Source organism: Ambystoma mexicanum, chromosome 1q (assembly GCF_040938575.1).
Source record: "Ambystoma mexicanum isolate Mex_15411 chromosome 1q, UKY_AmexF1_1, whole genome shotgun sequence".
In the NCBI taxonomy this organism is placed as follows: domain Eukaryota; kingdom Metazoa; phylum Chordata; class Amphibia; order Caudata; family Ambystomatidae; genus Ambystoma; species Ambystoma mexicanum.
In genome coordinates, this window is record NC_090922.1 from 642361451 (window position 1) to 642383896 (window position 22446).

Consider the following 22446-nt stretch of genomic DNA (forward strand, 5'->3'; position numbering starts at 1 on the left):
TTTATATAGCAATGATCGATAGGAGTTCAGCTTTTGACACGGTGGTCCGCAATTTATTGTGGAAGAAAATGTTGAAAATAGGGATTCCAACTGTGCTGATGTATTGGATCATTAAGTTGCACACAAATACTTCGTATAGAATAAGAATCTCTCCGGAAGGTGGGACCACTGCCCCCATATGTACAACAATTGGTGTGAAACAGGGTTGTAATCTGGCGGCTACCTTATTTAATTTATACCTATCTGATCTGGGTGAAAATTGGGAAAAAGAGAATTTGTTTTCTGTTAAAGTGGGGAGTATTCACCTGAAATGGATTGCATTCGCTGATGATATCATCTTGTTTGACCCTACTCCGGTAGGACTTCAAACTAAACTCTCATTATTTGAGACTTTTGCAAAAGCTAATAATTTGACACCTAACCCAGCGAAAACTGCCATTATGACCTTTGGAGTTAAATCAAAAGGAGTGAATTTTAGATGGCAAATGTTGAATACACAAATTAGTTGTGTGAACAATGCTATCTATTTAGGGTATTATATATCAGCCCTCAACTCCATTAACGCTTGGTCAGTTATAATTAGAAACAAAACACGACCACTATTGTCCCAAATGAAAAGGATCTATAGCCAATATTGCAAATTCTCTTTAATCCCGCTAATAGATTTTATGACATTAAAAATTGAAAGTGTTATATCGTATACATTATATATTTGTCTATGTGACATGGCAAGCGCGCTGGACAGCTTACAGGGCTCTCTTTTGAAATCTGCAATGTCTCTCCCTATGTCAATTCCAAATGCCATTATTCGGCATGAATTGGGGCTGGTTGCACTATCATCTCGTTGGAAATGGAGACAGCTGTCCAACTATGTCAAGATGCATTATCCTCCAATTAACTCATTGTATATCGATCTAAACAAAATGTTGGGTTCTCAAACTCCAAAATCCTTTTCTAACTATCAATTGAAAATGCAACAAATTTTGGACAATGCAAATATTACTGTTGAGGATATTCAATATCGTCCTGGTTTTGCTAAGAAAAAACTCTTTGAAATGGATTGGTGTATAACAATTGATTCAATTAAGACCTATGGGCTATATAAAGAATATGGTACACATGTAAAACAGCGCATTCCACGATACGATCATGTCTTGTTATTCCCCTGTGAAAATATCTGAAAGGTATATATCCGATTTAGACTAAACCTATACCATACTAGGGAAAGAACTAAGAACTGGGAAATGAATAAATCAAATAATTGTGTGGGATGTCGATTTGCTGAATGTAATGAATCTTATGAAACATTGAAACATCTTATATTGTATTGTCCGCATTTTAAGAACTTAAGGACACTTAAATTGAGGAAATTTGTGGAAATTGAATTTGAGGACTGCCTTGAAGTTTTGTGGTCCAGAATGATGCAGGGATCATATAAACCCCTAATATATGAAGTGGCAAATTTTTGTAAGTACATTGAAAATTAATTAGTTATTTTCTAAACTGCAATGATTGAATAAATGATTATCTGTAAGATTTTAAACTTTGTAAAGGTTCTACATGAATTGTCATGTATTTTGAACCAAATGCAAATAAAAAAAAAAAAAATAGCATTTGAAGAGGTGGTGACAACAAACGCAGAAACAGATTTGGCAGTGCTCGCAGATGTGAGAATAGCAGCATTCTGGCCAGGCTGAGAATCGTGGAAATGGGGCGGTGGACCACATTCTCAGTACTCTGTTGACACCATGGAGGTCAGCACACCCTTACTATACTCGGAAGCCTCCTCCATAAGTTTGTTTAGACAGAGTTTGTTGAGCGAGCTGAACATGACCATTTCCTTTACGGACCATCTGGTGGTATGCACCACCCCAGGCATGTGTGCCTTAAGGGCAATGGTCATCGTTCAGGCCCAAGGAGGGGAGGTGGTTGTCAGAGGCATCCCCGTAGACTTGGACATGTTTGTCTATGGAATAACAGTATTTCTTGATGTGGTGCCCCAGATTGGTAAGGTGTGTGAGCAGGTACCCTCAGATTTCATCTTTCACCCTGTGGTAACACCAAAACGTGGCAGGTACAATACTGTCTCCAGATTTGCAGGGCCTGCATGTGTCGGTCAAAAGGATTGTTGTGGTCGGGACAGATATTGCAAGGTGCAATGAACCTTGATGGCCCTTGTCGCTCCACCCCCCTTAAGGGAGACTGACCTAGAGCAGCTCCCAGAGCGATTGACAACCAATGCCACAATGTAGGGCTTTTGCAGGGAGTAGAGCCAGTCCAAATAACACTAAAGCCAAGTGCAGTGTTGCTCCGAGCAAAGCAATATCTGCTAAAAAGGCGAAGGACGGAATACAGGACACCATCACGGCCCTCCTGAATCAGGGAATTAATAGTACCTTCTACCTCTCCATGCAGCACAGCTATCTACCTGATTAAAAAGGCAAAAGGGGGGAGTTGGAGAAAGATCCAGGACCGTTGCCCCCTAAATGACATTGTGCAGGCAAAACTCCCCCTGGTTCCGACCCCTGCAACGATACTGTGCAGCATTCCCAAAGAGGCGACCCATTTCACTGGGTTGGATCTTAAAAATGCTGCAGTGTCCATAGCTCTGCACCCTGAGTTGCAGTACCTCACCGCGTTTACATATGGGGTGGGGGGGTTCGAGCACACAGAATTGCCACAGAGGTACTGCGAGTCCCCCAGCATTTCCAACAGAATATTGCATGTTGATTTAGGGAATATTTAAGTGCCCAGTACCATCATTCAGTATGTTGACAACCTGTTGGTGTGAAGTGAGCAGCAGTGCCGGAAAGAGACTATTATCCTCCTGCAGCTACTGGCATATAAGGGTTGCAAGGTGGACAAGGCGAAGCTGCAATATTGCCTCCAAGAAGTGCTCTATTTAGGACAATTGATAACTGTTCATGGGAAGAAAATTATTCCCGATCGCGCTGCCACAGTGCGCAGCACTCCCTAGCCCAAAACTGTCAAAGAAATGCAAGCATTTTTAGAGTTGTATAATTATTGCAGAGCATGGATTTTAGATTATGCGACTTACACCAGGCCCCTACTACAGGGCTTCAAGGAGGCACAGCAACGAGACCAAAAGATTGCATGGACAGAGGACATGGTCAACAGTTTCATTTATTTGAAGAAGCTGATACTCATGGACCCAGTGCAAGAGACCCCTCATTGCACCCAAGAATTGTATCTGTTCTCCCATTGCAACGGTCAATGGTACTTACACAAAAAAGCACAATGAGCAACAAGCCATTGACCTACTATAGCGGGGTGCTAGATTCTGTGATGCAGGGCCAGTTCCCATGTGAACAGGCTCTTACTGCGGCTACATTTGCAATAGAGAAGAGTTCCACAATTGTTATTGCCTGCTCCATGACATTGTATGTAGAGCATACAGTGTTCACCATCTTGGAGCGCTCCAAATCAACGCTAACTACCCAATGGGCATCCGCGCATGGGATCCTCTTGTCCAGGCTGGATATTCATATAATGAGGTGTAAAACTATCAACCCTTCCACCTTTTTGACAGAACCATCTACAGAGGAAGATCTTGCAATGCACAACTGTGTAACATTTGAGGGAGAAGAGGACGACATCCCAAAAGCGAGGGACAGTCCGCTTGAAGGGGGGAGGTGATCTTTGTTGATGGGTCAGCTACTATTGAGCAGGACACAGGCATATGGCATACTGGGACGGTGGCGGTGTGCCTAGTGAGGGTACAAAAGAGACTACTCATGCACTACTTGGCGCAAGCAGCTGAACTCATAGCACTTACTGAGGTGTTTCTAGCGTCCCAAGGGTGCTGCGTTACTATCTATTCAGACTCCGCCTATGTCACCACTACAGTACACTCAGGGCTTGCTTGCATGTTGGAAGAGAATGGGATTTAGGAGGGCTGACTGGTCCCTACTACAGTAACAGAATGCAGCATTCTTGGATACACCTTTGGATGCCCTGTCCCAGCCCTCTGTGGCAGCGGTGATGAAATGCACTGCCCATACTTACAACACGGACAAGGTCTCATATCTCATAAGTGGCATATCTCCCAGTACCAAACATCTCAGAATACCCAGAGCTGGCTCGGAGCAAAGAACAGTTGCTGCACTCTTATAATGCCTTGCTGATTGCACAACTAATTGAGCTAGAAGAGAAGGATTTTTAGGTGAAAAGGGATGCAAACAGTCACCCACGGATGTATTGTGGCAACAAGAAACATCAGGCAAAGCAGTTCTGCCGCAAGTGTTGCTGATGGTTGCATTTGACCAACTTCCTCACCCTTCACATCTATCCAAGCAACACAACGCTTCAGATATACAGGAGGACTGGTTTGTCCCCAATCTGCAGGAGGCAATAACTAAAATGGTAATTGATTGCACTATATGATATGATATTTATTTTGTATCGTGCTCATACACAAGTGTTTCGGAGCACAACGAGGCAAGCGAGGGAAACAATTGAGTACAAAACAACAATCTTACTAGGCCCAGTGACATCGAGAATGCGCAAGTGTATGGGAGAGGGAAGGGGGAAAGAGCAAGGGGCAGGGGAGGAGTGGAAAGTGCTGAGCACCGGATAAAACAGGTAGTGCATCCAGCAGGTGGCAAGTGCAAGATTAAAGCACAGACAAGGGCCATCTAATAAGTTAAAGAAAGGGGACTGTGAGGTTGCAGATACAGACCCAAGTGCAAGCGTTGCCAGGAGGCAGTGCGGTGTGTGGCTGGGTGGGCAGGGGGCTGGGTCTGAAAATCAGAGGGTAACCAGGTGTCCTGTGCCAAAGCAGACAGATCAGCAGGGGAGAGCAAGAGTGAAGGCAGAAGCAAAGATGAAGGTCTTGAGGTGCTTCCGGAACCGAAGATGGTTCTCTCCAAGTTTCAGAGAGGCAGGGAGGCTGTTCCAGACGGAGGCCCCAGTTGAGGAAAGAGATCTGCCCCCAACTCATTGCTTGGAGAAGCGACTGACCCTGAGGGAGTTGGAGGAGGAGCGAAGAGCTCGAGTAGGATGGTATTTAAAGAGGGAGAGTTGAAGGTATTGCAGACCCAGCCCTCGGAAAGCCTTGTGGACAATGCAAAGTGTCTTGAATTTAATCCTCGTAGCCACTGTGAGCCAATGAAGAAATTTCAGGGCTGGAGAGATACAATCCCAGGGCTTGAGGCCAAGGACAAGTCTTGCAGACCTGTTCTGGATGAATTGCAGAGGGCGGAGAGTAGAAGCAAGCAAATTTAGAAAGAGGCTGGTGCAGTAGTCCAGCCTAGAGAGAACCAGAGGTCTCGAGACAGTGAGCTTCTGGGGAAAGGAGAGGAAAGGAAGAATACCTCTGAGGAGGTGCAGTTGGTAGTTTGACTTCTTAGGGGCTTCGGAGATGTGAGGAAAGAAGCAGAGTGTGGAGTCGAAGATGACCCTCGAGGTTCTTAGCCTCACAGTTGGGAGTAGGAAGAGGGCCAACAGAGGTCGGGTAGAGAGTGACAGAAAAGGAGGGTGCAGGTGTGCCGATGAGGAGAATCTCCATCTTGCTGGCATTAAGACAGAGGCCATTGGCAGCCCACCACTCCTGGATAGCAGACAGACCGTCGGAGATGAGTGAAGGAGAAGAGGAAAATGAGCTGAGTCATCCACATAGCACTGAAAGTTGGAGCAGAGAGTGGCAATGCGCTGGGCGAAAGGTGCAAGGTATTGGTTGAAAAGCCAGGGAGAGAGGTTAGACCCTTGGGGGAACACCACAGGTAGAGAGTGAGATATAGGAAAGGAAGGACCCAAGTTGGACCTGGGAGGGTCGATCAGAGGAAAGAGGTCAGCCATGGTCTGATCGGTGATACTCAGGTTGTTATGGAGACGGTTGAGCAGGGTGGCATGGTTGACTGTGTCAAAGGCAGAAGAGAGATCGAGTAGGATGAGGATAGACAGAGAGTCAAGGTTGGAGAGTTGGTCTTCACAGATGTTCAGGAGACCAGTTTCTGTGCTTCTGGCAGCTATGAAGCCAGACTGATGGTCATGGAGACAGCCAACAGAATCAGTTTTAAGATTTAGCTGGGAGATGGCCAGCGTTTCCAGGAGTTTGCCCAGGAAAGGAGTGATGGACAACAGCGATAGTTAGCTGGGCATGAGGGGTCGGTTGTGGGTTTCCTGAGAAGAGGTTGCACAAGACAGTGTTTCAGAGGGTAAGGGAAGGCTCCAGAGGTGAGGGAGAGGTTGCAGAAGTCGGCCAGAGCAGGAGCAAGGGTGTCAATGTGGTCATTGATGGTTTTGGACGAACAGGAAGGAACCTGTTTTGACGAGACGTTCATATATCAGACTTGTCTGGGAATCTCGTCGGGCGAGAACAGGGAAAAGGAAGAGGCGGTGTCTGCTGGAGGGCCAGATGTAGTAGAGAGAGAAGGTGGAGAGGAAGAGATGGTGGACAGGATGTCCTGGTTTTTAGAGATGAAATGAGTCGTGCAAAGGGCCTGGGAGGCGACAGGAGTGGTAGACACTGGAGCTGGGTTGGCCAGCTCCTTGCAGGTTTTAAAGAGTTCGCCCGAGTTGTTAGATGTCGCAGAGTTCCAGGCTTGGATGTGGGCTCTCTTCTTAATGTGGACAAGGAGCCGGTATTACCTTTTGGAGCAGGCCAGTTTGTCTGTGTAGAAGAGGCCCGCCATTTCTCCAGCATGGGGTCTGGCATGGATTCACATGCTCATGAATATTCCCCGTCGTCAGGCTGGGAATCCTCGGTAAAGAAAAAACCAGTATCAGTTTCGTTTCTGATCTGTCTTTCGTAGTAGTAACCAATCACTGATCTCTGCTTCATACTGACCACAGCGAATGACTGCCCTCTACCTAAGCCCCGCCTCTGGCAACCATCTTCAGATTTTTACCGCACGTTCAAGTGTTGGGATCCTCGTGCTATTGCTCTCGAGCGTTAGTGCTATTTTTTCACGTTTTTTTTCTCAAAAACTTCGATTTTTCGGTCAAAAGAGCCTCAAGCTCCACCCTTTCTTCATCCGATCAACGGGGACCCGTGTCGGATTCGTCTACGCCCCTCAAGGGTGAGGATTTCGTCGAGCCACGCTTTTGGAGGACTCCAGAAGTTTCTCAGGCCCATCTCGGACATGGCCCAGGAGGAGGGAAGCTCGACGCCCGGAAAGCTGTTCAGGGTCTGCCCTGGATGCCAGCTTCAGAATGTCTTTAAGGAGGACGAACACTCCTTTTTTCTGTACTGCCTACATGAGGACAAGACGCACGTGGAGAAGGACTGTGCGTTTTGCGGCAATATGTCGGAGCGGACCATGAAGGACCGCCATTAACATCTCGCCAACTGGCTGGAAGGGAAGAGCCCGTCAGGCGAGAAGCAGAAGAAGAAATCCGAGCGGTCTTCTAAGACCTTTGAGGACGCCCCGGCGATGGGGGTCCAACACAAGGCCAAGCACCGCAAGTCCCCTGCACTGGCAGCGCCGAACGGTCGGGCTCTACGGGCGCCAGGCAGGGCGCATCCTCCCCGGCACCATCAACCACGAGCCAACGCCCTGGTTCGGGTAAGAGGAAGGCCGAGCACCCGGCGAAGCTCCTGGAGAGGCCCCGGTCGAGCTCGAAGGCCCCATCGGAGGGAGAGCGAGGCAGTGACCCTCCCCCCAAGGAGAAGGCTGTGAGCGCACCTAAGGTGGTGAAAGCCTTAATCCATCCGGCCAAGGCCTCTATCGAGACAGTCGCGGCGGCCCTGGCTCAGCCTGTGGAGGCTACACCAGTGGTGGCGACCTTGGGGCTCAGAGTCTCCCTGCCACCGCGGAGGGAGTCCTCTTTTATGCCCATCAACAGGACCCCCGTGAAACCTCTGACGGAGAAGAAAAAGGGGGGGCCGGAGGTCGTCATGGATTCGGCCTCAACCTCTGAGGAAGAGCTGATCGAAGTCTTAAGCCACGGCGTTGGCGTGGAAGAAGACCAGCCCGTCGGAATCCCCTCAACCAGTGCCGCAAGACAACTCGGCGGCCATTTTGTTGGCTATACAGTCCTTATGCTCGGAGATAAGGACCAGACTGCCGTTACCACCAGCGGAGGAACCGCTCCCGACGGGGGACCCGGAGCCAGGCCCTTCTGGGAGCCCTCCCCCTAAGAGAAGAAGGATTCATCCTCCACCTCCTTTTCAGCCATCGTGCCCTGTTCAGCACTCCTCCCCGTCCACGACTCGTGGGGATGATACAGGGAGTGGCACGGCCGCGACGGGTACGGATGACGAGGTTTACGACGAGGATCTGCCGTCGTCACCTCCCACCCAGGCTTCCCCGCCCGACGAGATTGGATCGTTTTACTCCATGATCGCCAGGGCATCCAAGCTTTTCCAGCTCTGCCCGGAAGAGAAGAAGAAGGAAGGTTTCCTTTATCAACGGCGCGAGGCCAAGAGGAAGACGGTCCTCTCCGTACCTCTACTGGACGATATTTGGGATGAGGGCCTCGCCCTCCTCAAGAACCCATCCACGACGCCGGCTAGAAGGGATCGGTACGAGAAGAAGTACCGGGTCCCGGACGCGGCCCCCTTGTGCCTTCGGGCGCAGCCGACCCCGGACTCGGTCGTCTCCGCGGCGGCCAGGAAGAAAGCGGGGGGGCGCGGCCTCTACGTCGACCTCCCCGCCAGACGGCGAAGGAAAGAAATTGGATACGATGGGACGCAGGCTCATCTCGTCTGCAGCAACGACGATTAAGGCGGCCAACGCCTTGGCTATCGTAGCCCGCTACGACAGAGAGTTGTGGTACAAACTGGCCCCCTGCTAGACTTCCTACCAGACGACAAGGGGGCGGATGCCCTAGAGATCTTGCAGGAAGGAGCGGTGGCGTCGGACCACGCCATTACGATAGCGATGGACATCGCTGACACTGGATTTCGCCAGTTGGGCAACGGCGTGTGCCTTAGGCGGCTTGGATGGCTCAAGGCTACTGACTTCCGTCAGGACGTGCAGACCAGAGTCTTGGACATGCCGTTCGACGGAAACAACCTGTTTGGGAAAACAGTGGACGATTCCCTTCAAGCCATCAAGGCAGACACGGAGACGGCCCGGACTCTTGGAGTTCTCCAGCAACGGCGGCCGCCCTTTCGGAGCGGCGGAGGCAAACAGGGTGCCTCCAAAGGTTCCGGCGGCGGATTTTCCACCTACCATCAAGCGGCCCGTTCGTCGTCGCAGGAAGCTTACAGGGGACGAGGCAAGTCAGGCTGACCCCGCCGTCGTCGCCAAGGAGGTCAAGGCGGCAAAGCCTCGTCGAAGCAGGACTGAACCGGCCGTGGGGGTCGGGCCCCCACCGAAGCACCCCGGTGGGAGGCCGGCTGGCGAGCTTCGTCAGCGTGTGGGAGTCCATCTCCACCGACCGTTGGGTGCTGGATGCCCTAGCCCAGGGTCACGCGCTCGAGTTTCTAAAGAGGTGCCCGTGCATCCCCCCTGTGGCCAGGAAAGAACATCACGTCCCTCAACTTCTCTTGGAGGTAAAGGCGATGCTCAGGAAGGGCGCCATCGAGCTCGTCCCAAAGAGGCTTCGGGGCTCCGGAGTTTACTCAAGATACTTCCTCGTGAAGAAGAAGACGGGAGGATGGCGTCCCATCCTGGACCTACGACGACTGAACAAATTCATCAAGGCACAGAAGTTCCAGATGGTCACCCTCCAACACGTCCTGGGTCAGCTGGAGGAGGGCGATTTCCTGTCGTCGTTGGATTTGGAGGATGCCTACTTCCATATTCCCATCCTAAAGGGACACCGAAAGTTTCTCAGGTTCGTGGTCCAAGGGCGTCACTATCAGTTCAGAGCCCTTCCCTTCGGACTGAGGTCGGCACCCAGGGTGTTCACCAAGTGCCTCGCACCGGTGGCGGCGCAGCTGCGCCGAGAGGGGATCCACGTCTACCCCTACCTGGACGACTGGCTCATCCGAGCGAAGACGAAGGAGCTCGCCGTGGAGCACACGGCAAGGACCGTCCAACTTCTCACGGACCTGGGATTCTCCATAAACTACGCCAAGTCCCACCTGGTGCCCGCGCAAGACGCACTGTTTCTGGGAGCGAAGCTCGACACAGTGTCGCTTCTGGCCTATCCGTCGGAGGAAAGGACGAGGGCCATTTTGGGCAAGGTGCAGCGGATGCTGGTTGCGGACGCGGCCAGAGTGAGGTCCATCAAGTCCCTCCTCTGAATGATGTCTTCTTGCATTTACCTCATCCCCCAGTGCAGGCTCCGGATGCGCCCGTTGCAGGAGTTTCTGGACGCGCGCTGAATCCAGACGACGGGCAGCTTCGAGGAGAGGATCACACTCGACGAGAGTTTCCGACGAGCGATCCGGTGGTGGGGCACCCACGCGCATCTGACGGCGGGCATGGACTTCCAGACCCCCGGCCACCAGGAGACAGTGACCACGGATGCCTCCCTGGAAGGGTGGGGAGCGCACACCGAAAATCTGCACGCGAGAGGTCTTTGGCTCCCGACGGAGAAGTCCCTCCATATCAACGTCCTGGAGCTCCGTGCAGTGTTTTGGGCCCTCAGGTCCTTCCTTCCGTCCCTCAAGGGCAAGGTGGTGAGGATCTTCACCGACAACACCACCACCATGTTCTACATCAGGAAACAGGGCGTAACAAGGCCCCCAGCCCTGTCCAGGGAGGCGCAGGATCTGTGGCATTGGGCCGTCGCCCAAGGGATGTTTCTGGTGCCATTTCATCTGGGAGGGATAAAAAACACCATCGCCGACTCACTCAGCAGGGAGCTGCGCTCGTGCCACGAGTGGGAACTACGACAGGATCTAGTGGACCGCCTCTTCCGACGGTGGGGCACACCCCAGATCGATCGGTTCGCGACGGCGACGAACTCCAAGTGCCGGAGGTTCGCCAGCAGGTTTCCCCAGCCGAGGAGCATGGGCGATGCTTTCTCGTTCCCCTGGGAGGGCCTGTCTCTATACGCGTTCCCTCCATTGCCATTGCTGATCCGGCTCATCAGCCAGCTCAAGAGGTCACGGTGCAGGATGATCCTCGTCGCACCTGCGTGGCCGAGGCAGATATGGTTCCCGGACCTTCTGGACTTGTCAGCGTCCCCGTCAATCAAGCTGCCAGTGGACGCGGATCTTCTCTCCAGGGAAGGAGGCGCCATCCTCCATCACGACCCGAAGTCGCTGAACTTGCAGTCCTGGCTCCTGCAGCGTTAGAGTTTGGAGGATACGACATACCGGCCGACTGCAGAGAGGTTCTTGCAAAGGCCAGGGCGTCCTCAACTCTTAAATGCTACGGACACAAATGGAAGAGGTTCTCTGTCTGGTGCCACGCACAGAAGATTAACCCTCTATGGATTACGGCTCCCCAAGTACTGCCGTACCTACTGACGCTGGCCAAGGCTGGACTGGCGCACGCGTCCATCAACATTCATCTTGCTGCGATCTCCCGATACACCAGAACCACGGGCGGACGTCTTTGTGGTCTCATCGTCTGGTGAAAGAGTTCATGAAGGGACTGTTCAGATCGTTCCCGCCGGTGAAGGCTCCGGCCCCGGCGTGGGAGCTCAACGTGGTGCTGACCAAGCTCATGGGACCTCCCTTCGAGCCTCTGCACTCGGCTCCGTTGAAGTTCTTGTCGTGGAAAACAGCGTTTCTTGTGGCCATCACCTCCGCACGACGGGTGGGGGAGATCCAGGCCCTTTCCTGCAAGGCCCCGTACTTGACTTTTCACGACATGAGGGTAGTGCTCAGGACGCACCCCTCCTTCATGCCCAAGGTGCCGTCGGACTTCCACCTCAACGAACCCTTGGTGTTGCCTGTTTTCTTCCCGTCGCCTTCGTCGCCGGCTGGAAGGACTTTGCACTCGCTGGATGTGGCTAGAGCGCTGAAGTTCTACGTGGACCGCACAAAGTGTTTTCGGAAGACGTCACAACTCTTTGTGAACTTTGGACCTGTCAATCAGGGGAAGGCTCTCTCGAAGGCTTCCATTTCCAGATGGCTCTCCGGCTGTTTCATGTGCTGTCATCGGTTGGCAAACCGACCGCTGCCTGGCCGTCCGAGAGCCCATTCCACCAGAGCGATCGCAGCTACCACGGCGTTCCTATCTGGTGTGCACTTGCTGGACATCTGCAGGGCTGCTACGTGGAGGTCGACGCACACCTTCACGAAATTCTACTGCGTCGATCGGGATTCCAGGGTCGGCCAAGCAGTGCTGCGCAACCTGTTCGCCTAAGGTGAGCCTGGTGAGGAGGTAAGATTTGCTTAATGTTGAGTTTGATGTAATGCTTAATGTTGAGCCTTTGCCACCTCCCGTGGTTGTGCATGTGTGTACTGCTGTGTATTCTTTATTCATGAGCATGTGAATCCATGCCAGACCCCAAGCTGGAGAAGGAACAAGTTACTTACCTGTAACTGTTGTTCTCCAGCATGGGTCTGGCATGGATTCACATGCGAACCCTCCCGCCTACCCCGCTGCGGCTCTTCACTTGGTCATACTGCCACTTCACGTGCTACCAAATATGAAGATGGCTGCCAGAGGCGGGGCTTAGGTAGAGGGCAGTCATTGGCTGTGGTCAGTATGACGCAGAGATCAGTGATTGGTTACTACTACGAAAGACAGATCAGAAACGAAACTGATACTGGTTTTTTCTTTACCGAGGATTCCCAGCCTGACGACGGGGAATATTCATGAGCATGTGAATCCATGCCAGACCCATGCTGGAGAACAACAGTTACAGGTTAGTAACTTGTTCCTTCCACTCAGCCACCCTACACTTGCGTTTAAGGGTAGCTAGGTCAGAGTCGTACCAAGAGTTGCACTTGGCTTGAAGCTTCAAGTGGATCCTCCTGACGGGGGCCAGAACATCAAGAGTATCACAGATGGAAGGTTAGAGCATGGAAAGGGCTGCGTCAGGATATGAGTTAGCCAGAGGAGGAGGAGGAGGAGGAGGAGGAGGGGGAGAGAAAGTGGTGGTGAAAAGCCTGAACTGCTGCGCTCTTCATGGGTCAGATAACCGAGAAGGTAGGTGACAGTGCTGGAGTTGGCTTGGCCTGAGGGGTGTAGAGGAAGAGATGGGAGAAAAGGAGGGGGTGATCACTCCAGGAGAGAGGAGTGTTCAGAGGGATCGAGAGGGGGGAGGTCAGAGGAGATCAAAACATCCAGCGTGTGCCCTGCAGAGTGATCGGGCCAGAGGGGAAGAATAGAAAGAGAAAGAGTGTCCATAGGAGGAACAGGGAGCTTCAAGATGGATGTTGAGGTCCCCAAGGAGGAGGAGTTGAGTGGTTGAGGCCAGGAGGAAGGGGGAGCGGTCCGCCCACTCAGGGAGAAAGAAGGTGATCTGACCAGGTGGCTGATGGATAGTAGCCACTTTAAGAGTGGTCAGGAGAGAGAGAAAGCCTGCAGACAATGCATTTGAAAGAGGAGTAGGCCTGCACAGGAATGACAGTCAGGAATCCACTCCGGGAAGATCAGGGCTACACCCCCTCTGGAATGGTTGGATCTGTGCACGGAGACGATCTTGTAGCCATCAGGGAGGAGAGTGTCAAAACTCATGACTAATCTGAACGTGAACCATGTCTCGGTGAGACCGAGGACAGTGAGGTCTAGTTTTTCCAGGAGTTGGCAGATGTCAGAGGAGTGTTTGACAGCTGAGCAAGAGTTGAGAGTGGCAATGTGGAGAAGGTTTCCATCCTTGAAGCACTTCCGGGGAGGGGTAGAAATCAGAGGTACACCGTGTAGAGGTGTAGAAGGGCCCGAGGGGGGGCAGAAGAGGAAAAAGCATATAGGGCAAGATACCCAATGAAGGGGTAGAGGGGGGGAGGCAAGGAAGCCGAAGAAGGGAGAGAAGGGACAGCATGAGAAGAAAGGAAATTGATGAGGCGCTGGAAGTGTCTATCAAAGAAAAGGTTGGCCTGAGGGCCTTGGACCAAGCCGGTGCCGTTCAGATAAACATTAATGATGACCTTAGAGGAGTGGAAGGGGGCCAGGAGGGCCTCCCAACGGGTGCCACCATTAATGTGGGAGGAAGAGAAACCATATGAATAGTCCATAGATCTGGCGAGGGAGTGTAGGTGTCCGCAATAGGGATACCAGGGTTAGAGATCATGATATCCTTTTTGAACTTCTTCCTGCCAGATTTAGTGAGAAGGGAAGGATAGTCTATAGAGAAACAGTTAGAGGAGATAGGAGAAATAGAGAGCACCATGGGTGAAGTGGAGGGAAAGGGTGGGGGGAAGCAGGGGAGGAGGATCAGGATAGGAACAGAGGGGCAGAGTAGCACAGTGCAGTCACTGGACCACCAAGTTGAAGAGAAAAAGCACCTGATACAACCACAAGGGCACAGCTACATCAAATTGGTAGCAATAGGTTAAAACACAGCTAAATTCAAATTGGCGGCAGAAAGTGAAACATAGCTAAATTCAAATTGGCAGCAGTAAGTGAAACAGCTAAGTTCAAATTGGTAGCAGATGGTGAAACACAGCTACATTACAATTGGTAGCAGTAGGTGAAACACGGCTAATTTCAAATTGGTAGCAGAAGGTGACAACCACAATGCATCACAGGTTGTAAGAGTGGGAGACCTGGAGAGATGGAAAGTCGGAAGGGTAGGAGTGTGTTGAGTTAGAGGAGATTAACCCATTGTTGTGGAGGTGAGAAAGTCATGGTAGTTCAGGCTTCACTGAAGAGTGTGGCAGCGAAATCCTCAATGCTCTCGTGAGGGGATGCAGGAAAACCTCAAGCAAACGTACCATCAGCGGACAGGGGGCAGACAGGGGCCTTGATGCAGGCCTTTGATAACAAGGGCCGGCTCAATGCCAGACTTATAGAACAGGTCTCACTTTACAAACTATACGCTGCCCCGCCTAACTGGGCCATTCCGCGAGTTGCATATTGATTACACGAATACGTGTGAAAGATGCAATGGGTCTCACTACCTTATCGTATGTTGTGTGTCCTTTCTCATGATGGGTGGAGGCTGGTCCTTGTGCACATCCAGATGCAAAATGGTCAGCCACATTTTTGGTCAGAGAGGTTTTTCCCTCAGTGGGGTGTGTGTGACGTAATAAGGTCCGATAACGGCCCCTATTTCTTCAATGAGAATTTTAAGGAAATTGCAGCATTATCGGGCATCAAGCATCGAATGTGTACAATATACCACCCGCATGCCAGCGGGATTGTGGAGAGTATCAATGGTCTTGTAAAAAGTAAACTACCCAAGCTTTGCACCACCCTAAAGAAATATTGGGTGCAGTGTTTGCCCCTTGATTTGTTCAGCATGCGTACGCAGCCCTATAAGGATCACCATTTATCGCCCCACGAGGTGATAATGGGGCGTTGCATGCACACGCCCGATCGCCAATCGGGAGAGCATCTGATGTTCAAAGGGCTGTGTCTATTCTAGGGGATGTATGTGCCTTAACCAAAGCCATAACCTTCATCTCTCAACAGATCGTACAGCCAAGGACTGAAGAAACTACCAGCGCTGCATCGGATTCTTCACCTATGTCGCCTTCCCTTCAGCTTTTCCCTAGTGACCGTGTCTTTCTAAAGAACTTCCTCCGCCAGGGGAGCGAGCCTAGATATAACAGCCCCTTTGCGGTCATCTATACTACTCCCCTTGAGTTCAGTTTGTGAATTATGGTATTGGGTGCTGTGACAAACCTGAATGTTTCTCACCTGAAAATCTGGTCCTCCAGATAAAAGACATGGCACAAGAGCAGTTATTCCGAACGAGCAGTTCAAAAGGAGAAGGAAGACGGCAAGACCCGCCAGGACGACAAGGATGGAAATACCCTTGCCCTTTTCAAACCATACCCACAAAGCCTCCTTGAAAGGAACCCTAAGACCGGGATATACAGCTGGTGTGCAGCATAGTGGATGTTAACGGTGCATGGGGGCCTCCCGCACTGATACCCCAGTTGGGGAGGCATGCTGGCTACCGTGGTGCCATCCTTGACTCCAGAGACTGGAAATGCCAGAGAGCTTGACACAGCCGGTGAGTCGGAGAGAGAGCTGGTGGTAAGCCTCCCTGTGTTGAGCTGAAGGTGGCAATCAGCAACATATTGTGAACACAAGGACTTGTGTGTGTGTTTGAACCTCTGGGAAGCACAGTGAAGGGCCAGTTGCAGAGTGGTCAGGCAATGCAGGAGTGTTCATTCAAAGGGTTCTAGGTGGCCCCTTTGGTTGGCACTACAAGTACCAGGAGACCCTACGAGAGGCTGAAGTTAAGTGTCAGAGTGCTCCTACAAGGGTCACATCAAATCCCTTGTACAATTGAAATTCTGAACCAAAGCCAACAGAAAGCTAGGGGAAGGGAGACCCACACTTTCTGATATGATTGTGAACATTGTATTAGAATGGCTATGAGTACCCGATGGAGGGATGCCACAGGGAAAGCAAGAGTGAATCCTGTAGTTGCTCTGCATCCTCTTTTGGATGTTCTTCTTTCTTTGTCCCGGACAGGTCTGCAGATTGGCACTTGGAAGGGGTATATTGCTGCTATTTCTGTTTTCAAGAGAATCCCTGAGCAATCCCTTGTGTGCCATGGCAGCTTGTTGATTCAGCTTGCGATTCGAATTTGGTGTTAACATTTCTTATTGGCAGTTCCTTTTAGCCCCTAAATTCTTGTTTAAGATTGCTCAGACTTAAGGTGATTTTCCTGGTCGCTGTCTTTTCCGCTAGGCTGGTGAGTGAGCTCCAGGTGCTGTTGGTTAAATCTGTATTCGTTTTTCCCCCAAAAAGTGGTTAGGTTGAGAATGAGGCCATCCTTCTTTCTGAAGGTGGTCTCTGATCTCTATCTCTAAAAAGAAAAAGAAAATCTTTCTGTATTTTTTCCTCTGCCTCATCGTTCCAAGGCACAGGAACAATTCTATTGGCTGGACCAAGTGCGTGCCCTCCGAAACTACGTCTCTCAGTCAAGAGAGACCAGGAAAGATGACCAGTTTATTGTTGGTAATGGTAGTGGCCATGCTTGTAAGGCTGTGACTAAATGGACCCTGTCATCGTGGATCATTCTCTGCATCGCGGAATGTTACAAGCTGGCTGATAATGTTGTGCCTGAAGATCTTGCGGCTTATCCCACCAGGGGGCTGGCTGCCACTGTGGATCTACAATGTGGAGACCCTATTCTGGGCATTTGTCAGGTGGCCACGTGGGTTTTTAGGCACATATTTGCAAAATATTACTGCTTGGATTCTCATAAGATGCTTGCTTTGGTAGAGCAATGCTTCTGATTTTTCGGACTTAGGTGTTGTCCTTGCTCTCTTCCCTCGTCCAGATCAAAGTACTTGTTATGGGAGTCTATAATTGTTGAGGAATCCGTGGGAGGAAGGAGTCCATTGGAAGAAAAAATGAGTTACCGTTCTGTAATGTTCTTTCTGATGGATGTTCCTCCCATGGATTCCTCATCGCCCTCCCTAGATGCACTTTTGGAGGCTAGCTAGTACACCTGGGTTCTGCGGTCCCTCAGCATCAAAGTGCTACAAAAAGTATGGAACTAAGGTCATGGGACACAGTGCCTCAATAAATACTTGCCCCGATGTCCTGTCCGGTATGGACAACGTAGAGGCATTGGGCAGAGCTACTATGCTGCTCCCCTGGCAGCAACAACGTTTCTGCGCTGGGAGGTAGAAATCATAGATGAGGAATCCATATGAGTAACATCCATCCAGAAGAACATTTCCCATAGGTAAATAAGTTTTGTGTTTTGCACGTTTATGTTCATGAGTTAGCAGCCACTTAATTTAGTACAGCCAAAATGGGAACAGTTTGATCAATGTCACTTAACAAATTATTTGGCTAACAAATGTACTGACGTTAAAATTTACTCTTTGCGCCTTTCAAAAACCTACTTCAATGTAAGTAAAATGGCCCGATTCCTGGGATTAAGGAGATGCTGGTCTTCCTCATAGTGCCTTGGGGGATAAAAAAAAATGGGTGTTCTATTTTGGATAATATTTATGTAATGCATAAATCTAAGGCTGGGATGGTAACATAATTAAAGGAGCTATTTCCTTTGTAGAAGGCTGCTTATTTGGCATCTTCTATTTTTCTGTATTTCTTAGGACTTGTATCATTCATCAACTTTAACAAAATCATTTGAAAATGATCAAACACTATTAGGGTCTCTAAATCCCTCTATTCTATATCTCTCCAGAGTAATGACAACAAAGATGATGATGTATTTTATGATCCTGCTGATGAGTGGGAACCTGACCTGACAACCTCATCAGATGCAACATTTTCCAGAAGAAGGTAACTAATCATGTTAAAGATGTTATCAGTACTAATAGTCATCTGAACTTGATACATGTTACAATGTCAATGTGCATTTTAACATGGAGGATTAGACTGTTCCAAAACAGGAGAAACACTCTTCCAACAGATTAAATGCAATAATAGTTGTATGCCCCTCACTCCTCCTCCTCCTCACTACTTTTCTCTGTTTAGGATGTCCTTTCTGGCACAGGTGACAGCTGGAATGTTAAAGCAACTAGGAATTCTTGCACATGCTTTGCTTCATGCATAGCCAATCCCATCTTCCAGCACATGATTATTATATGAGCAGGCTGTGCATTGAGTCCTGACATCTGCATGCTTCTCTTCCAAATTCATTCACTTTTATTTCTAGGTCCAGTAGGAATATGTGCTTGTACACCAGATTTCTCCACAAGATTTCTCCTCCTCTTCTCTGCCATCTACTTTTGTTTCCATTCAAAGCAGCTACATTGCAGGATACACATTCAGTTAGCTGACCCTAGCAGAATTGCCTCCAGTGTTCAAGCTCTTGATCAACAATTGTATTGTGTGTTTGTCTCTGCTAGGGCATTCCTTTGGATAGGTCACTTCTGGGGACAGTATAAAATGTTTATCCAGTTGCCTCGTTCGCTATCTGCCATTGTCTGGAGAAGAAATTGTTGATTCTGTGAATGGGTGGACGGTCAGTTTACTGGAATGTAGAGTGATGCTGGTAAGGATATGTTCAGGGGGCACCTTCCATTGCCCCCTTGATGGCAGGGTGACTGGTCAATGCTGTCCCAAAGAGTGTGCAGGGCAAGTTTCCCAAGTCGTTATAAATATTAGAATAGCTCAACCTCACTTTTTGTTTCGGTCGTCACCTCATTCCCTTTCGAAAGTTCTGTTTTTCCCAAAAATGTGAAGCTTTAATTCTGAATGTGATGAAAATATGAGCTTGGCATGTCAACCGGTTGACTAAAAGGAGAAGAATTGTTTAATTTCATGTAATGAATTGAGCAAAAGTATATTCGAAGGGATTGTGTTCTCCGACGTATTCCTCATCTTAGATATATCCTTCCAGCTCTGCTGGCCTCGGAAATGTTTTTCTCCAGAGGGCGCTGCGCATCGACGTCCCTCGAGTCGATGTCCTTCGACAGCCGCCGTATCGACGCTCGACGTCATCCTGCCTATAAAGGCCGCGCGCAGCGTCCGTTGCTCAGTTCCGTTTTTCCGCGCTACTCGGTGCCTCGGAATACCGTTGCTCAGTTTCTTAGTCAGATAATCCTATTTACCTCGAGTTATTCGATCCGTACTCGATGGCTTCCTCGTCGGAACCGACAACTCCTCGATCCGGCTTCAAGAAATGTCGAGATTGTGGGAAAAAGATGTCGTTGACCGATCCTCACAGAAATTGTCTGTGGTGCTTGGGAGCCGAACACCATTGTTCGGAGTGCGAGGACTGTATGTCCATGACAGCTAAGGCCCTGAAGGAGCATAGGGGGAAGCTGGAGAAAGGTAAGACTTTTAAAGCTTCTTCATCGTCGACGAAGTCGAGACATTCGTCTCCTCGTCACCATTCGCGCTCCAGGTCTCGGAGTGGGTCTCATCACTCCTCGAGATCGAAGCACTCGAAGAGGAGACGTCGAAGATCCCCTTCTCCGTCTTCCTCTTCCTCTGTTTCGCCAAAAAGAATCCCTTGCCCCACGAAACATAGTTCCCGGGCTGAATGGGAGGAATTCAGAAAAAATATGATGAGCGTCTTCGAGAAAGCGGCCTCGACCCCCTCGAAGACTGCCGAGAGCGAAGCTCTGGTCGAAAGACCCGAAGGTCAAAAACGCTGCGAGTCGCAGTACCCGGCGAAAGAAACCTCTCGAGCGCGTCTCGAACCCTCGAGTAGGACTATGACCTCCAAACCTTCCTCGAAGGTTCCGTCGACGCCGTCGACGAAGGTTCCGTCGAGGTCGATGTCTTCGACGCCGTTGTCGAAGGGACCTTCGACACACGGGTCTGTCGACTCGACGCCGGCCTCGACACCGGCGTCGACGCCGAGAAAAGTCACGGTGACCACACATCCAGTGACGATCCCCAGGCCCTCGACGTCGATGGAGTCGATATTGTCGAGTAGAATTCCAATTCTGTCGAGGTCCTCGAGGCCTCCACCTCTGTTTTCGACGCCGCGCTCGAAGCCTTCGGTGTCGACGACATCGACGTTTTCGAGGCCAATAATGACAAGTTCGGCCCCCTCTGCCTTGGAAATGGGATTTACTCCCTTTATGAGTTCAGAACAATTAAGAACTATATCCTCAATTTTAGAAGAGGGCGATTTGTCTGAACAAGACACATTTGAGTTACAGGGATCTGTAACCCCAGTTAGAGAGGAATTTTCCTCTGAAGAGCGCAGATTAAAGGATCTTCATGATTCTTTACATGAGGCAAGTGAGTTAGACACTTCCCCTGAGGTGGATTTTGCTAAGCCAGACCCGGGGGAGCATGCTGAAACCCCCTACAGAGCCTTAATGGCCAGGATTACAGAGTTCATGGGGTGGTCTACACCTTCACAATCTTTCCAGCAAGATGACCTCACGGATATTCTTGACAAAGGCCCACAAGAGGATCCTGTGGTGCCTTTTCATAAAGCTCTTCAGAGAAAGATCATGACAAACTGGGAAACCCCAGATGTAATACCAGCAGTAAATAAAAAACTGTCTGCAAAGTACAGGGTATCTTCCACAGACCCAGAGTTCTTGTCTAAACATCCATCCCCAGAAAGTCTGGTGGTACAAGCAGCATCCTCTACCGATGTAAAGACGGCTTATCCTACAGTCCCACAGGACAGGGACGATAAAAAATATGATGCTATGGCAAAGAAAGTCTTTTCAGCATGTAGCATGGCGTTAAAGTCTGTTAATGCTACTTGCACCCTTGCTAGGTTCAGCCATACACTTTGGGAGTGTGCTTCTACAGCGGCTGACTGCATCCCGGAGGGAGAAGAAAGGGATGCGTTCCTGAATATTATACAGGACGGTAAAGACGCTATGTGCGAATCCCTCCAGACGGGCATTGATTCGGCTGACAGTATCAGCAGAGCAATGGCGGCAAGTACATCAACCAGGAGGTTCGCTTGGTTGAGAAAGTCGGGTTTTGCCCCAGATGTGCAAGCCAGGCTCTTGAACATGCCATTTGATGGCTCTTCTTTGTTCGGGAAAAAGGCGGATGACAGTTTAGAGAAACTGCAAACTTCAAAAGCAGCAGCAAAATCCCTAGGAGCTGCAATCCGTCAGACTCCTTTTCGTCCCACAGGAACCTCTGCGAGGGGCAAGTCCTTTCGCTTCTACACCGCATTCGGAAGAGGTAGAGGACGACCGGTTCAAAGGGGTCAAAGAAGAACTACCCGAGGTGGACGGGGTAGATATTCTAAAGCCGCAGCAACAGCAGGTGCCTCTTTACCATCGGCATCTGCATCAGCCGCCCCAAAACCACTCTGAGGACTCCCCTCACAGGACACCTGTAGGAGGCAGGTTGACTCAACATCTGACGGTATGGCAGGCTATCACGTCAGATGCTTGGGCATTGGAAACAGTCGCCCAAGGTTACTGCCTGCCTTTCCTACGTATACCTCAGAGTCATCCACCGGGGATCAGCTCTCAGAAAGCTCCAGATCCGCTCCTCTTGCAGGAAATTTTGGACCTGCTAGAGAAAGGTGCCATAGAACCGGTACCTGTAGCGGAGAGGAACAAGGGCTGGTACTCCCCTTACTTTCTCATTCCGAAGAAAGACGGAGGACTGAGACCCATCTTGGACTTGCGAGAATTGAACAAATTCCTCAGGAAAGACAAATTCAAGATGGTCACTCTTTCTCAGATCCTCCAGGCCCTTCAGTTTCAGGACTGGTTGGTATCTCTGGACCTTCAGGACGCTTATTTCCATGTGCCTATCCATCTCAAACACAGGAAATACCTGAGGTTCGCAATTGGCAACTCTCACTATCTATTTCGGGTACTGCCATTTGGGCTGACCTCCGCCCCGAGGGTCTTCACCAAGTTAATGTCGGTAGTGGCTGCAAGTCTAAGGAGGGAAGGGATTCACGTCTACCCCTACCTGGACGATTGGCTGATCAGAGCTGTTTCTCCGGAGCAAGCTCAGATCCAGCTAAATCACGTGTGCTACTCCCTTCACAAACTGGGCTTCTCCCTCAATTTAAAGAAGTCTCAAATGATACCATCGCAGAGACTCCAGTTCGTAGGAGCGATCCTGGATACTTCCCTGGGAA

The 22446-nt window shown here is 50.2% G+C and overlaps 1 protein-coding gene across 1 annotated transcript in view; it reads left to right on the forward strand.

Annotated features, from left to right (window-relative positions):
* The window catches only part of KIF14 (kinesin family member 14), a 1355767-nt gene that overhangs the window by 1003227 nt on the left and 330094 nt on the right, over positions 1–22446 (forward strand). The window contains exon 22 of the mRNA XM_069641230.1: positions 18097–18194. Coding sequence (XP_069497331.1) covers positions 18097–18194 — 98 coding nt within the window. The remainder of the gene's footprint in view (positions 1–18096; positions 18195–22446) is intronic.